Source organism: Schistocerca piceifrons, chromosome 6 (assembly GCF_021461385.2).
Source record: "Schistocerca piceifrons isolate TAMUIC-IGC-003096 chromosome 6, iqSchPice1.1, whole genome shotgun sequence".
Classification (NCBI taxonomy): Eukaryota; Metazoa; Arthropoda; class Insecta; order Orthoptera; family Acrididae; genus Schistocerca; species Schistocerca piceifrons.
The window spans coordinates 356,084,797-356,099,968 of NC_060143.1; the positions used below are offsets into that span (position 1 = coordinate 356,084,797).

General features: G+C 38.5%; 1 protein-coding gene across 3 annotated transcripts in view; it reads right to left on the reverse strand.

Annotated features, from left to right (window-relative positions):
• Window positions 1-534: 534 nt before the first annotated feature.
• LOC124802708 (polyphosphoinositide phosphatase) overlaps window positions 535-15,172 on the reverse strand; it is a 177,311-nt gene continuing 162,673 nt past the window's right edge. For all 3 annotated transcript variants that reach the window (XM_047263668.1, XM_047263670.1, XM_047263669.1), the window contains 2 exons: window positions 10,906-11,085; window positions 535-854 (listed from right to left, as the gene is read on the reverse strand). In XM_047263668.1, the coding sequence (XP_047119624.1) occupies window positions 581-854; window positions 10,906-11,085 (454 nt within the window). In that variant the 3' untranslated portion in view covers window positions 535-580. The remainder of the gene's footprint in view (window positions 855-10,905; window positions 11,086-15,172) is intronic.

Genomic DNA, 15,172 nt, shown 5'->3' on the forward strand with positions numbered 1-15,172 from the left:
GCAGCCAGCTAGCCAGTAACGTAGAGTGGCTGCAAGTTCCAAGTAAGTCACCTCGTAACGAAGTGTAAGGTGGTTTGGGGGAATAAACCGATATAACCTAGATTCACACTCACAATTTAAGTCATTAGAACATTAGAATCACAAAGACAAGATTAGACTAATTACAGCACACACACAGGCATATCAACAGTCTTTCTTCTCAGGCTCCAGACACAAATAGCATAAGCAGAAAATCTAATACTTAGTATAATGGAAGTCCTTCTATCCTCTTCATAGTTGTTTGCAGAGTATGGATATAAATTTATATAAACTGAAAACACATTCTCATAAAGCTGATTAAATATGAAATAAACAAAACATTTTATTTACAAAAACATGGCCAATATAAAAATTGCATGAGGCCTGTCATATACATCAGTAACATGTAAAATACAAACTGTACAAACAATACACTCAAAATTTTACACAAGCCTTGACTTTGAAATCCACACTGATTTGTGCAATACTTACCACCCCCCCCCCCCCCCACTCTCTCTCTCTCTCTCTCTCTCTCTCTCTCTCTCTCTCTCTCTCCAGCTCATCAATATACAGAGTCATCCCAGCTATTACTATTCAAGACAGTATTGTTGACAAAGTTCTGATATTTCATAAGATCTGTAGGGCTGGGATCAGTAGCACCAAACTTCCCACGATTCACATATTGTTTATAAATTTCAACTGATGGACGGCTTACACGTGGTGGAGAAACTTTCACTGAAGAATCCAAGGAAAATGCACTCTGCTGTATGAGACGCACAGATTTTGATGGCTGTGATGACTCCACATTATTGGCATGTAATCCCAACATAGCAAACCTGAAAAAGAAACAGAAAAAACTTAGATGAATTATTTCTCATGTGTATAAACCACACAATCTACATCTACACCTGTACTTCACAAGGTGCAGGCACTACACTGTATACCACTTAAATTTGTTTTGCAGCACTGGAAAGAACATGTTTATTTTTTTCCTCTATGCTTTATTTTCCTTATTTACTTTACTTATTGATACGCCTGTTGTGGGGATATTTAGTTCCTTGATGCCGCTAAGAAAACAGATTTTTGTATTTTTAAGCATAAGAATGTTTATGGTGCATGTTACATTTGTATCAGTGATCACATAAATACAGTGCTGCAACAATATATAATAAGGTGCCTCAGTCATAACTGGCTGAACACGAGAAAGCTACCACTGCACACCTTGAACTTACTGAATATATGTAATCATAGAAATTTCTGGATGATAAACAAATAATGAAAGGAGTAAAGGTTACAACTCACCATACAGTTAAAGCATTAAGCCATTGATAGGCTCAAAAACAAGGTAAAAACATTGCTAAGCTTTCACACAATTCTACTTTTCAGGAGACACATACATTGTGGAGAGGAGAGTGTGAGTGTAGAAAGAGCGAAGCGGAGAAAAGGTGGGAGTGTACGGGAGGTTAACAGGTAAATGGGGTAGGAGGTTTTTAGGAAAGAGTGGTTCACCTATAAAGGAGACTGAATATAGGACACTAGGGTTACCTATTCTTGAGTACTGCTTGATTGTTTGGGATCCATACCAGGTCAGACTGAAGAAAGACACTGAAGAAAGACACCGAAGAAATTCAGAGGCCAGCTGCTAGATTTGTTATACGTACGTTCGAACAACACACAAATGTTGTGGAGATGCTTTGGGAACTCAAATGGGAACCTCTGGAAGGGTGACATTATTTTCAAAAAACACTATTGAGAAAATTTAGAGACCCAGCATTTGAAGATGATTGCTGAACAATCCACTGCCGCCAACATACATTGCACATAAGGACTGTGAAGATAAGATATGAGAAATCAGACCTAATATGGAGGCATACAGTCAGTCATTTTCCCCTCATTCTATTTGCGAGTGGAATGGGAAAGGAAATGGTAAGTAATGACAAAAGTTACCCTCCATCATGTTCCATATGGTGGCTTGTGAAGTTTTGATGTGGATGTGGTTGTGGAGGGAGCAAGGGAGGGGAGGGGTGGGTGGGGGGGTAGCAAAGTCTGGGTCACAAGGTTTACAATTTTAAAGGAAGTGTCATAAGGACAATTTCCACAGCTGTAATTCAGATAAGCTGGTATTTTGAGGTAGTGGATAAGGATGTGTGGCAAGGGAGGGAATCCTGATGACACATGTTGTCATGCAGCCATTAAGGTTACGCCTCCTTGAGTGGCTACCCAATTTCAGTTTAACATTAATTAATAATTAAACCAATTCAGATTATTCTGTAATTTCTACACCTCTCTTCCAAACATCATCTCTGTCATTATTTCACATTGTATATTTGAACAAATGTCATTTCTTGGTAACATTTTCTCCATGCTCAGTGACAACACACAAAAAGTAGTCTTGCACCAAAGGACCATCCTATAGCCTACAGAGTAAAGTCATTTTCATTTTTCAAACTGTCAATCTATTTTCCATGTACCTATGTACAACCATCCAACATGCTTATTTTTCTATTTTGTGTATTTACCTCATATTTTTCATTTTAGAGTGTACCACTCAGTTTTACCTCTAGTATTCTCCTACAGTGTTTACTCACACTAATCATTCTTAGGCATCATTTAAATTCCTTTTTCTCTCTATAGTGACATCACTTCCCAAATGATTCCGGTTCCATCCATTTACATCAATTCAGGAAAGGATACCCATTCCTGGCTAAAATTGAGTACCACATCTTGTTCCTTAAATGCTGCCTCACCCATGGAATCCCTTTCCAATGGCCTAACCACAAAATTCCCTCAATAGATTCAACAACTTCTTTCACAATAGCTGCCAAACCTTCAGATTCTGCCATTCCCTAGTCCTTACAAACCTAACAGTGGATAAACAAATTTCCATAGCAAAGGCATCTCTGAACCATCTCTGCTCCCTCTGCAAGATACTGTTATTAATCACATCAGTTACTTACACTCTATCTCCCAATCTGAACCCAACAGCTGGTAAAGAACTCCAAACAAAACTTCCAGAAATATTTCAATGTACTGTTGTCCTGCTCTTGCCTTAGAATAGCACTGTTCAGCAACACCTATCCTACAACCAGTGAGCTAACCCTGTCAACTACTCATAGCATCCAGACCCCACCTTGCTGACATCTTGCATGTAATACACACACAATATCCCACAAAACCCAAAATACAAACAGACTGAGAACACTGTTGTCAACCTACATATCAAAAAATTCAGTTCTAAAGGAGATTCATTCCTACCCAAAGGCATCACCTTCTGTACCACATAAAAATTCAGCCAAGTTGGACTGGTCGGAGAACTGTTCTCCTCCTTCTAGCCAAACTAACCAAAATCTAATACTGAACCTTGCCTCTCCCAGTTCCCATCTCTGTCCATGTGGAACCCTCTCTCAGTCCCATCCAACTACACCCTGGTTACTTCTGGAAATGCCTAACCTCCACCTTGATCCTAGCCTCCTTTCCTACATACCTCCCAAAAACACAAACCATTTTTCAGAGGAAAAAGGCTCCATCACTGTTCTGATGAACTAGAGTGGTTGCCTGATAGAAGGTATTCACCATTTGTCTGACTCTTCCATTTACAAGTTATGCCCCAGCAATCTTATTCCAAAATAAATCCCTACACAAATCCTTAGGCCTGTCCCAGAACTTCTCATTCAATTTTGTCTCCTTCCTCACCTAAACTACTCTACCCTCACCCCCTCCCCCTCCCCACACACACTCACTACATGCCTTCCAAAACCCAACCATCTAGGACATCTGATATCAAGAACAGAAACCATTTGCTTCCTCACTTGTTAACCATCCACACCACATTATCACCTGATTCATACTCATCACTGTTCCTGCTACCTCCCTACACACCATCATCCCCAATTCCCAAGGCTTTGTGTCTCTCAAACACTATACATCACAACATCCTACTGACTACAAACCCACCACCTGACCTTGTCCATAACCACTTTACCTTTGAGGGGAAGATACACAAACAAATCCAGAGCATGACCATGGTCATCCTCAAATGTCAACCTGTGTTGAGTATCTAATGTCCTACCCACACTTCTTTCTCTCTCTCCCTTAGTGCTATTCCACCACCCACCCAATCTACGAGATATCCTGGTCTGTCCTTATGCCACACTTACTTCCAACCTTTTAACAAGTGGGTATACTATCAAATGTAGAATAACCAGGTGTGAGATCTGTTCAGTGCACCCACCCAGCACCCTACTCCACTCCCACCACAGCTGTATTCACCCTATCAGAGACAAGGCCAAATGTTAAAGAAGTCAAATGAGTACCCAGCTCTGATGCAATTTTTGGACAGACTTTTGGGTGGTAATGACCACCACCCAACAGTTCACACAAGTGAACAGTTACTGCCAGCTTCTTTGAACAATAAAGGTGGGAATGCACATTACAACACACTCTTTGATCCCTCAATCATTCTGGCCTCAATCTCCAATAGCCACTGAAATATACTCCTTCCCTCCACTGCATGTCACGTGCATCTTGGTGTGCTTGCACGATGGAAGGATCACACATGACATTTCTATACCATCTATACCATCCTCCTGCTGGATTAAAAAGAATTGAGTGAGTACACTGTGAGCTGCACTTCATCTCACATCTGTGCCACAACAAGGAATACCATGGCTAGATTATTAACAGTGTTTTGTCCTACAACTAAAGCCACTCTTTTGCTTACTGATGCAGGTCCTTTCAGCTCAACAAGAGAGAAACACTCTGTCAACTCTACACTTCTTTACTTTAAATAAGCTTGCTTAGATTTCTGTTTTTCCTGGTCCCGAGCCTCCTTTCTCTACTTTTGTAGATAAATAAATGAGTTCTGTATGTTCTGAACAATGTTCTTGGTGGGATAAAATATCTTTAGAACATGAAGACTCTACTGAAATTGGCTCAGATCAGAAATTTCATCAGTGGTCATATCTCATCTACCACTATGCTTTAAGAATAGTGTACAACTCAGCACTGTATATTGTGAATGATCTGGCAGGGAGATCTTTTAAAAAAAAAAAGAAGCAATGAGGAGAAAAGCCCATGGCCAATGTATTTCTCTAATGATGGACAGCATCCAATATCTTCAAGTATTCTAAAATTTTGTACAAGGCTGGAACAGCAGCTGTAGGATGAAATAATCTAGTAGAAATAGTAACCAACCAATCAGTTGCAAAATGTAAGGTTTATTAAAACCACCTTTACCATGATTTCAACATTTATAAAAAGGTCTTCTTCAGAAGGAAATATTGACAGCTGAATTATATGTTGCAACATACGTATGTTAAAATATAGCCAAAAGGCTATATAAAATTTCACCTCCATAATAATTAAAAAGATGAACAACAGAGTTGTCATTTGGTATTCCTCACCAATGTACTAAGTATTTAAAATACTTCCCTTCATATAAGTTATGGAAAATTAAAAATATGATGTGGACCATTAAAAAGAACACACGTTTCTCGGCCAAAAACTGAAAACCTGCTCTGTCTGACCACTGCACCATCTCCCTAAATATAATCTTCTCCCATTGTGAACTTGGTAGAAGTCTGGAAGAAGAACTAAACATGGAACAGCTGTTCACAAATAAAGAACACTGACAGGGTCCCTTTACTGCAGGCTTAATACTGTTTAAAGCTATTACAGACACTGTCGCTGAAACTGATAAACTGAGGGTTGCCTTTCTCCATTCAAAGCAATTAGATAAAACATCATGACAAAGTATCTGAAATAGTATGAGGAGGGGAACAAACATAAAAAGGCAAAAAATTATCTTCAGAAGCCTGTCTAAGGACATTACACCTCAGAGCAATATTCAAAACCTTCTCAAAGTCCAAAAGATCACCTATCAACTGATTGCCATGCACATAAGCCTGTTGTATAGAGACCTTCTGTTGACTCAGCTTATCAGAGGTGAATCAGTATCCGTTCAATTCACACTGAAATTGACTAAGGTGTCATGTGTACTACATCCAGACAAAGCAGTGTTTAACCATACTCTTCAAGGTCATTCACAAGCAACCAGTGAAAACAGCAAAACTAATAGCTCAGCAGTCAGGTATTGTTCAAAGGTTTCAAGAAGGGGATCAACATAGCTTTTTTCCATGAGTCGAAGTCTTTCTCCTCCCCCCCACTCCATATTAAGTTAAAATGGTCAAGAAGATCTTTTCAAGTTTCTCAGTGAAGTGGTACAATACCCTGAGACAAATTTGTCATGACCTGATATTAAGCTGTGTCCACTTCCCATAAGGCAAAGTGGTTGGATGTAAAATTATTTACAGGCAGAGCTGAAGTCTTGTCCAGCCTTTCAGCAATTACTCAGTGGCAATGGAAAGCTGTATCCCTTCTGATGGTGGTAGTGATTTGAGTGAAACGCTGATCTGGGCAATGACTCCTTGGGTGATCAGGGACTCTGATTGCTCATTATTGCACTAATTTGGAATTCTCAACTTTTCCTGAAAACTTTAAGAATGTTACTCATACATGTGATCATTTAGTGAAGTGGCCGATTTCAGATACTGCTTTCGTAATCTCTTCTTCCTCTTCTTAAACGTAGAGTAACATTTTGCCCTACTATCTGAAAATCTGCAAGGTTCTCAGAAGGTTGTTTGTTCTACAATGTTTACAGAGCAAAATGTCAGTCATTGATTGTAGAATGGCACTTGCCACAAGTTGTTCTCTATGGTGTCAGGAAGACTTGCAGCATACATGGATAACTGCCATGGTGGATCATACAGGTCATGTGATTGGCTCATCTTTGAACATTTTCTTTATGTCCCAACACATCCATTTCCTGTACAGTGTCCAATTTATGTTGATGAACATCACCTGGGTCATATTCCTTCAGGCACTGTCAGGCAGGTTTATCCACATTGGGAAGTGGCTAACAACATGTACAACATTGAGAATTTCCTACCAAATAAACCTTTATCAGTATAAGATTAAAGTGTGTGCTCTCGCCCATATCAGAAGATACAGGTGCCCTCAAATGAAGCAGCTCTCAACAGTATTAAAATTCCCAGAGGGAAAACAGTAAGGGAAGTTGTGTGATGATGTTAGTGAGAGCCTCCTGAGATACTGATTCATAAAAAGAGGCAGAGAAAGGAAACATATAGTAAACCTATAATGTACACAAACTGCTTGTAAAGTAGTTGATGGTTTGGAGATACTAGAAGTGGTATGCACTATTAGTAAAAATGGCAAAATCCCCTTTAGCCCTCATTCATGTAATTATTTTCATGGTGGTTACAACTCCTTAGTGCAAGAGTACTAATCTTTAATATATGCTTTTTGGAGATGCTTGAGACCTACCCTGCACCAGTGGTTTCCATTCCTTCAAGTATATCCTGAAACCAATGCAGAGTGGGAACTATTGCACAGTAACAGTTTGCATCAGTTCTTTCCCCTATCTTTTTATTGTAGTGGGGGATACTGCAGTATCACATTAAGGCTGGCCTCCTCCTAACTAGAACAGTACCAGTAGAGCATGGTCTGATGGCTCTAGATCTGGGCTTTTGATGTTCTCTTGTTTTCAATGTGATGCCATGGATCCATACTACATAATTAAAGAAATCAGGAAATTGTCATGTCATGAGTTCCTGAAATCTGTAAATTGTTTCATTTCAACAATATTGAGTACTAGAGTTAATCAGATGCATCCATGGAAACTTTTGTATATAACGAACATAGATGAGCTATTAAACTTCTGCATTTGCCACAGCTCAGAAAATATTTTCATCACAAAGCACTTGATAAAAACAGGAATCCCACCTCCCGACAGTGAAATACAGTTTGTTGGATTAAGGTACACAAATGTATTAAGCAACTTTGTCAAACTAAAACCTCACTTTTAAAGGTGTTCTCATGTGTATCATATCATGAAGTATTTTGACACTAGTGTGAATGGCTACCAAAGCAGTCAAAGTATTTCTTGCATTGGTTTTAGTACTATTCCAGTTTCCCAGTAACTGTCTATAACTCCGAGATACCTGGCAACTGGACCAGATATCAAATATTTAAAATATGTATCTTGTATTGCACCTTATACACCAAGTGACATTATTATGGAAATATGTAAAGCAATAAATGAAGTATAAAATGACATTATTTTGTTACACCATCATTTATGTTGTTGTAGAATATTGACCTTTTTCCTGTATAAAATTTGATAATGGCCTACAATCTTTTGTTCTTGCACACATATTACTTTGATTTTAGTTTCCACAGTTTTGGAAACACAAAATATAAAGAGGGAAATAGCAATTAAATAACATTTTTTGCTCAAAATGCATAGTGAAACATCAACATTTGTATGGTCTGGCAAGCAAATGGCTTTTGTTATTGACAAACCCAAGTGTAACAGTCCATCCTATTTGTCATCATTAAAATTTTTCTCAAACACACTGAACATCTTTGTTTGACAAACACGTCAAATGAAGCAGGACACAGCCAAATATTTTGACAAACATGCAAAGTTTGATAAATTGTTTGATAATCTAATGGGGCCTTTAGATATATGTTCCCTCAAATAACAATGTAAGAGCTGAAGCTCACAATACAGACCCTGGCACACACCACTAACATATCACACTGCATTAACAACAGTACAGATCAGTCTCTGATCTTTCCAACAACATCTGATCTTAGAGCAGTGCTGAAAGTTTTGGAATGAAGTGATTATAATCCCACCAATGAAGACAGGGAAGGAATGCACACTATGAGGCATTTATAATGATCTGCTTAAACACTGAGTGATCCATGGTTCTGGAACAGCTGTTGAATTGCTTTTTAGTATAGGAGGGGCAATAGGAACTAAAATCATATAGACTGCTTTCCATGATTACTACAGAAGTATAATTTTATTCCTACAATTTGGTTAAGTACAATCACATACAACAATGTACCAGATGGAATTTCTACAAACACCCTTAAAATCCATTTCATAACTTCTAAAAATCTGCCTATCTCAGGGAAGTGTTCTATATAAATACTTCCTTGTTTTTGCTTGATTTACTCACCTTCCCCACCCCCCACCTCAACCAACAACACTTTGCATGGTCTCTCAATTGTATTTGTGACCAAACCACTAAGAGAAATCCATGCAACCACTTTAAGATTTAGGTTCTCCCACAAAAGAATTTTCAGTTTTCATATTGGTTTTTATTTTTCTGAGCAGTGCCTATGAAATATTGCACATTTATAAATGTAAGATGCCTAAATCTAGTCTTTAACAGTATACATCTGAGTAATAAGACTTGTAGAATCTTAGAGTAAGAGTTCTTAAGCCAGTGAACATGTTTGAATGGACCAGAAGCAGCACTCAGAAGTTCATGGGTCCTTATGGCTACCTTTATATAACCCCTTTAGTTCAGTTCTACCTTGGTTATGACTACATGCCATATGGACTGAAAAGATTTCTCTATTTCAATAACATGGACCACTTTAAAAACAACAGTGACATTCCTGATTATAATACCAGAAGAAAGAAAGACTTACACTATCGTCTACTTAAGCTATCTTTGGCACAGAAAAGGGTAAAATATGCTGCTGTAAAACTTTTTGATAAACTACCAGATGAAATAAAATGTCTGACAGACAGCAGTAACAGTTCTGAAAATAAATTTAAATCATACCTCCTTGACAACCCCTTCTATGCCACATATGAATTTTTGAATAGGATAAATAAATCAATAGATATAATACATATGTATTTTGTGCCATTTAAGTGCATGGGGTAGGTAACAAAAGTTTTAAGCTTCTTTTTTGTAAAAAAAAGGAAAGAAAAAAGAAAACAGCTTCATTCATGTGTGCATTTATTATGCATTTGACACATTCCACATCATAACGGTTACCATGAGATTGACCAATGGAACCTGTAACTAACTAAATAATTAATATAATAGAAGGAAACATTCCACGTGGGAAAAATTATATATAAAAACAAAGATGAGGTGACTTACCGAACGAAAGCGCTGGCAGGTCGATAGACACACAAACAAACACAAACATACACACAAAATTCAAGCTTTCGCAACAAACTGTTGCCTCATCAGGAAAGAGGGAAGGAGAGGGGAAGACGAAAGGAAGTGGGTTTTAAGGGAGAGGGTAAGGAGTCATTCCAATCCCGGGAGCGGAAAGACTTACCTTAGGGGGAAAAAAGGACAGGTATACACTCGCACACACGCACATATCCATCCACACATACAGACACAAGCAGACATATTTAAAGACAAAATTTGTCTTTAAATATGTCTGCTTGTATATGGTATATGTGTGGATGGATACGTGTGTGTGTGCGAGTGTATACCCGTCCTTTTTTCCCCCTAAGGTAAGTCTTTCCGCTCCCGGGATTGGAATGACTCCTTACCCTTTCCCTTAAAACCCACATCCTTTCGTCTTTCCCTCTCCTTCCCTCTTTCCTGATGAGGCAACAGTTTGTTGCGAAAGCTTGAATTTTGTGTGTTTATTTGTGTGTCTGTCGACCTGCCAGCACTTTCATTTGGTAAGTCACATCATCTTTGTTTTTAGATATATATTTCCTACGTGGAATGTTTCCCTCTATTATAACTAAATAATTAACTATTTTGGGTGCACTGCAGACTACAAACATCTGACTGGAGACAGTTATTAGCAGGAATAACTCCTATAATGAATCTTTGCATCATGGCATAGAAATCATATTTTCAATCTGCAGCAAGAATATACATTTCAGTCCAGCAGGAACTTCATACATTTTTTTAAATGGATAGTACATGTACGCTGGCCATACACAAGCAGTCAGCTAATCGTAGATTACAGCATAAGAATTAAATATATTAATATCATAATAAAACAACTTAGCTATGTACTAGAACTTACCTTTTGTATAGCGCAATATCAGCTTTCTTTGGATTTTCAATTTCCATCCCATAAACTTGTCTCATTGGTGGAAAAAGTGTCTCAAAAGTAATGTAGTCTGAGGAACTGTCTTTGGAGGGTGTAGGTTGTGAGTCACTTCGATGCTCTTCTTCTTCTGACTCTTCCGTATCTGATGTTGAGCTGTGTAAAAAGCCAAAATTACCAGTAATTTCCACAATACAACCACAGTATCATATAGAGGAACATAACATAGTGGAGAACATATATGTATCACTGAAAACAAGCACAATGTGTAGAAGTCTAGCAGTATCAGTATAGTATTGGCAATACAATTATCCATTTTTCATGGCTGTATTGTGGGTCCAAAAAATAGTCAGTTCTTTGAAAGCAGGAATGCAGGAACACATTTCCTTCAAGAACAACAGTTGTTTTGGTTCATTGACTTTTGCCATAAAAGAACCACTACTGAGCAGGATGGTCAATGGTTATGTTAAATAACAGGTGTTGCTGAAGAAAAAATACTTTTAGAACAGATGATAACAGAAATGGAACTAGTTGATGTTATATGAGAATCTTTTTCTTAAAAAAAAGTGCAGTAGATGGATACCTTACAATCCAACACAAATAAAAAATAAACCACTGCTAATAGTACATTCATAATGTTTGTTATACTGTTGCAATATCAATATGAGCAATATAGGAAATGAGGTTAAACTATCATTTAATTGTTGAAATGTTGCTTCTATGTACACCAAAGTGCTGCATTAACATCTTTGTTGTAATTTTTTACTATATAAAGGCTTAACAAACTAAAGCCTATGCTATATGAAAATGAAAGTTTTGTGGGAATCCAGGATGTAATGTAACAATATTTTGAGAAGGAAAGCTGCTACTCACCATGCAGTGGAGCTGCTGAGTCGTAGATTGGCATAACCTTCATGAGTCACTGTCCTCACTCATCCAGCCTCTTTTCTGTTCCCATTCCAGCACTACACTGCCGTCATTCCACCACCACATTCAGTCTTTTTATTTCTCTCCTTTTTCGTTTCCTTCACCCCCCCCCCCCCCCCCCCCCCCTCCCCACCTCTCCCCTGCTCTCAGTCTAATCTGCAGCACTTCACTGCCCACCACACCCATCATACTATTATACTATCATACTATCCCTCCCCCTCCCCACTCCAGCCTCCTCCTTACCCCCACCCAGTCGCCACTCCCATCATGCTGTTGCACACAGTGTGGTTTCAGTTGCCTGAGACTGCAGTCGTGCGTGTGAGTAGCGTTTGTGTGTGGTGTGTGTGTGTGTGTGTGTGTGTGTGTGTGTGTGTGTGTGTGTGTGTGTGTGTGCGCCTATTGTTGATGTAGGCCTTAACGGCTGAAACCATAATTGTGAATGCCTATTGTTGACATAGGCTTTAATGGCCGAAACCATAATTATGAAAGTCTTTTTGTTGTGCATTTCTACTGTAAGGTGAGTAGAAACTTTCCATCTCATAATACTGAAACTTCTGTGGAACATATGCTATAGAAAAAGAATAAATAAATTTAATTATCATACAGTTAAGTAAACTGAAATGATTAAAACAACTTGTTTATTGCACTTGGTTCCTTAGGAGATGTAACGGGAGATTTCTTACAGAACATTACAGGAATCCCATGCAAAATGATACATAAACTTAACTTTCATATACAGATCTGCTGGGTGATTGAATGAAAATAAATATAATTTTGAAAAAAAAGAAAGAAATAAGACTAATTGTCTCCAGCTACAAAGATCTAAAGCTGGTGCCTCCAAACTCTTTAAGTTGTCCAGATGTGTTATGGCATTTTCCAGCTCACACCACCAATACAATTATGTGGTGGTTTTCCCTCTATCATAGCTCTTGAGTATTGCCTTTTTAGACTGCCTTATCATATGAGCAGTCACTGGATCCCCTTTCTTCTCATGATGTTTGTAATTCAATGTCCATTCACTTGGACTCCTTCCTTGTTCACTGTCTCCACTCTTCTCCGTGTTTAACAGATGAAAATATTTCCCATATTACCCTTCTTTTAATGAAGTCCATCAGTTTTCAGCAAAGTAATGAGATCTGCAGCTGTTTATTCAAGAGAAAATATTCATTGCTGTTCCCAGTCTGTTATATTGGTTCTGAAGTTTCTTGTTCAGTTTCTTAAAAGTGACGATTTTTACAGTATGGGAACATTAATATCCACATCGATTCTACTGTAGATGGATGATCCCTCGTTTATAATATCAGGAATTTACGCCTAGCCTCCCTGCTTTCACTTGGAGCCACATTCCACTAATAGTACATTGCCCAGAGGTCACATGTCCACATCCGATAGGAGAGTGGGACTGGATACGAGAATTGCATTTATGTTGCAGACATGTTCTCCAAATATCTATTGCTTCAACATCTGTAACACAAATCAGAGCCTTTGAAACTGTACGAGTCTTAAGCCCCTGTACTGAACTTGGGCAAAAGTAGTAATAGTACCAGTAGTATTAGTAAAGAGAAAGGAAAATGGAAAGGTTAGAGGTGAAGAAAGCTGAGAGATAGAAGGAGGGAGGTGACTAAGAAAAAAATTTAACTTGTAGAATAAAGATTTCAACTGTTTACTGATTGTGTGTAGTTATCTAATATACAATACTATCAATTGTTGTTTTTGCTTTTGTTGTTGTTGTTGTTGTTGTTGCAAAACAAGGGATGGGTTAAACCTTCCTTTGAGAAGCCACGAGAAGAACTGCTCCCTCTACTGTTTTATGGACTGTGTCCCACAGCCTGTTGGTGTGCAATGGAATTCTAGCAGTGGTAGTCCTAGTGAGACTGGAACATTTAGCTGGTACTCTTTCACATCTTCTGAAAAACTCTTACAGTTCCAAGTCATTTCTGTCAACATTTTGTAATTTCACCTTTCAAATTCACATTTACCATAAAACTAAACTTATTTTATCATTTACTTTCAGAATCTATGTTATAATTGCATACTGAATTGCAGGTTTTGATGCAACATTATGAAATCTTGTTCTTGGCTCTTTCTTCATATTTTCCCCCAAGTATCCTTTTATATATTCATTCATTCTATTGTATTTTTGTGTGTTTTTCTCTGAATCTGGGCTGTTGAAGTAAATTGATATTTCAACAGAGAAAACTACCAGATTGTAAGAAAGAAATTCTGGCCTAAACTCACCTTCGGGGGGCAAAATATATAGTACAGCTGACAGCCCCACATAAAAGTAAAAGTTGTACACATTGTAAATTTCAGGTCTATAATTCATGTGGGCCCCTCTCATTCTGAGTTCTGAGTGACCTACCCTTTCTTTTAACATTCCAAACTTATCTCTCTCTTCTCCCTGAGGAAGAAATTTCTAGTTCTGAAAGCTATGAAGTAGCTCATATTTACTTTGCTGCCGATCTCATAGGGACAGGAGACTGTGGCTTACTTTTACATGTTCAGCGTATGGACTATGGTAACAGTAATTGTATTCAACAGTTCATTACTCTCAGTTAACGTAAGTCACTTCCAGCTACTCTGTGTAATAAACTCAAATAGGAGAGAGAATATGAACATTTATTTCCTTCAACGGTATTGGAAGAACTAGTTACTAACCAATAACAACAGAATAATTAATTACTAAATTACAGAATTCATAGAGCATTCACAGTGTAGCAGGGAATAAGTGCGAGGCAGTGCTCCAACTGGCAGGCATATCTACTCCTTGATACAAGGTGGTGATCAGCTGATCACGCATACCAATAGCAAAATCTCACACAGTCATCACACCAGGCCCCATGTAGAAGCAGAGCGTCCACCAGGCTTGGCGTCATCTCAGAATCTTGAAGGAAAATTTACATGGTGACCAGACCTTGTTTGGCATAGTGGCAGTGGCACTGGAGAGATGGAAGGCAGCCAATTGTTTTCAGACAACAGCTGAGGCAGGTGACATGGCTGGGGAGTAGTGAGTGAATTTCTAAAACAAATGCAGGCTTTACACAGTCAGTGGAAATGGTGTGCCATTTGCCAGTGATTAAAATGTCCAATGTCTTGTCAGAATGGTCCACAACATGGTGGGGGCCGCCAGTATAAGGAGGCGTAAGTGCTGGTCTGAAGCCATCTCTATGGAGCATGGACGTGGTACTGTTAAGACAACTTCTTGGCACAAATTTTGGTTGTGAGCCATTATGTGATGCTGGCCAGGGCTGGATTTGAGAGATGCGCTATCTCAGCTGCGCTATGAAATCCAGCAATGTGAATCGTCCTCCATCGA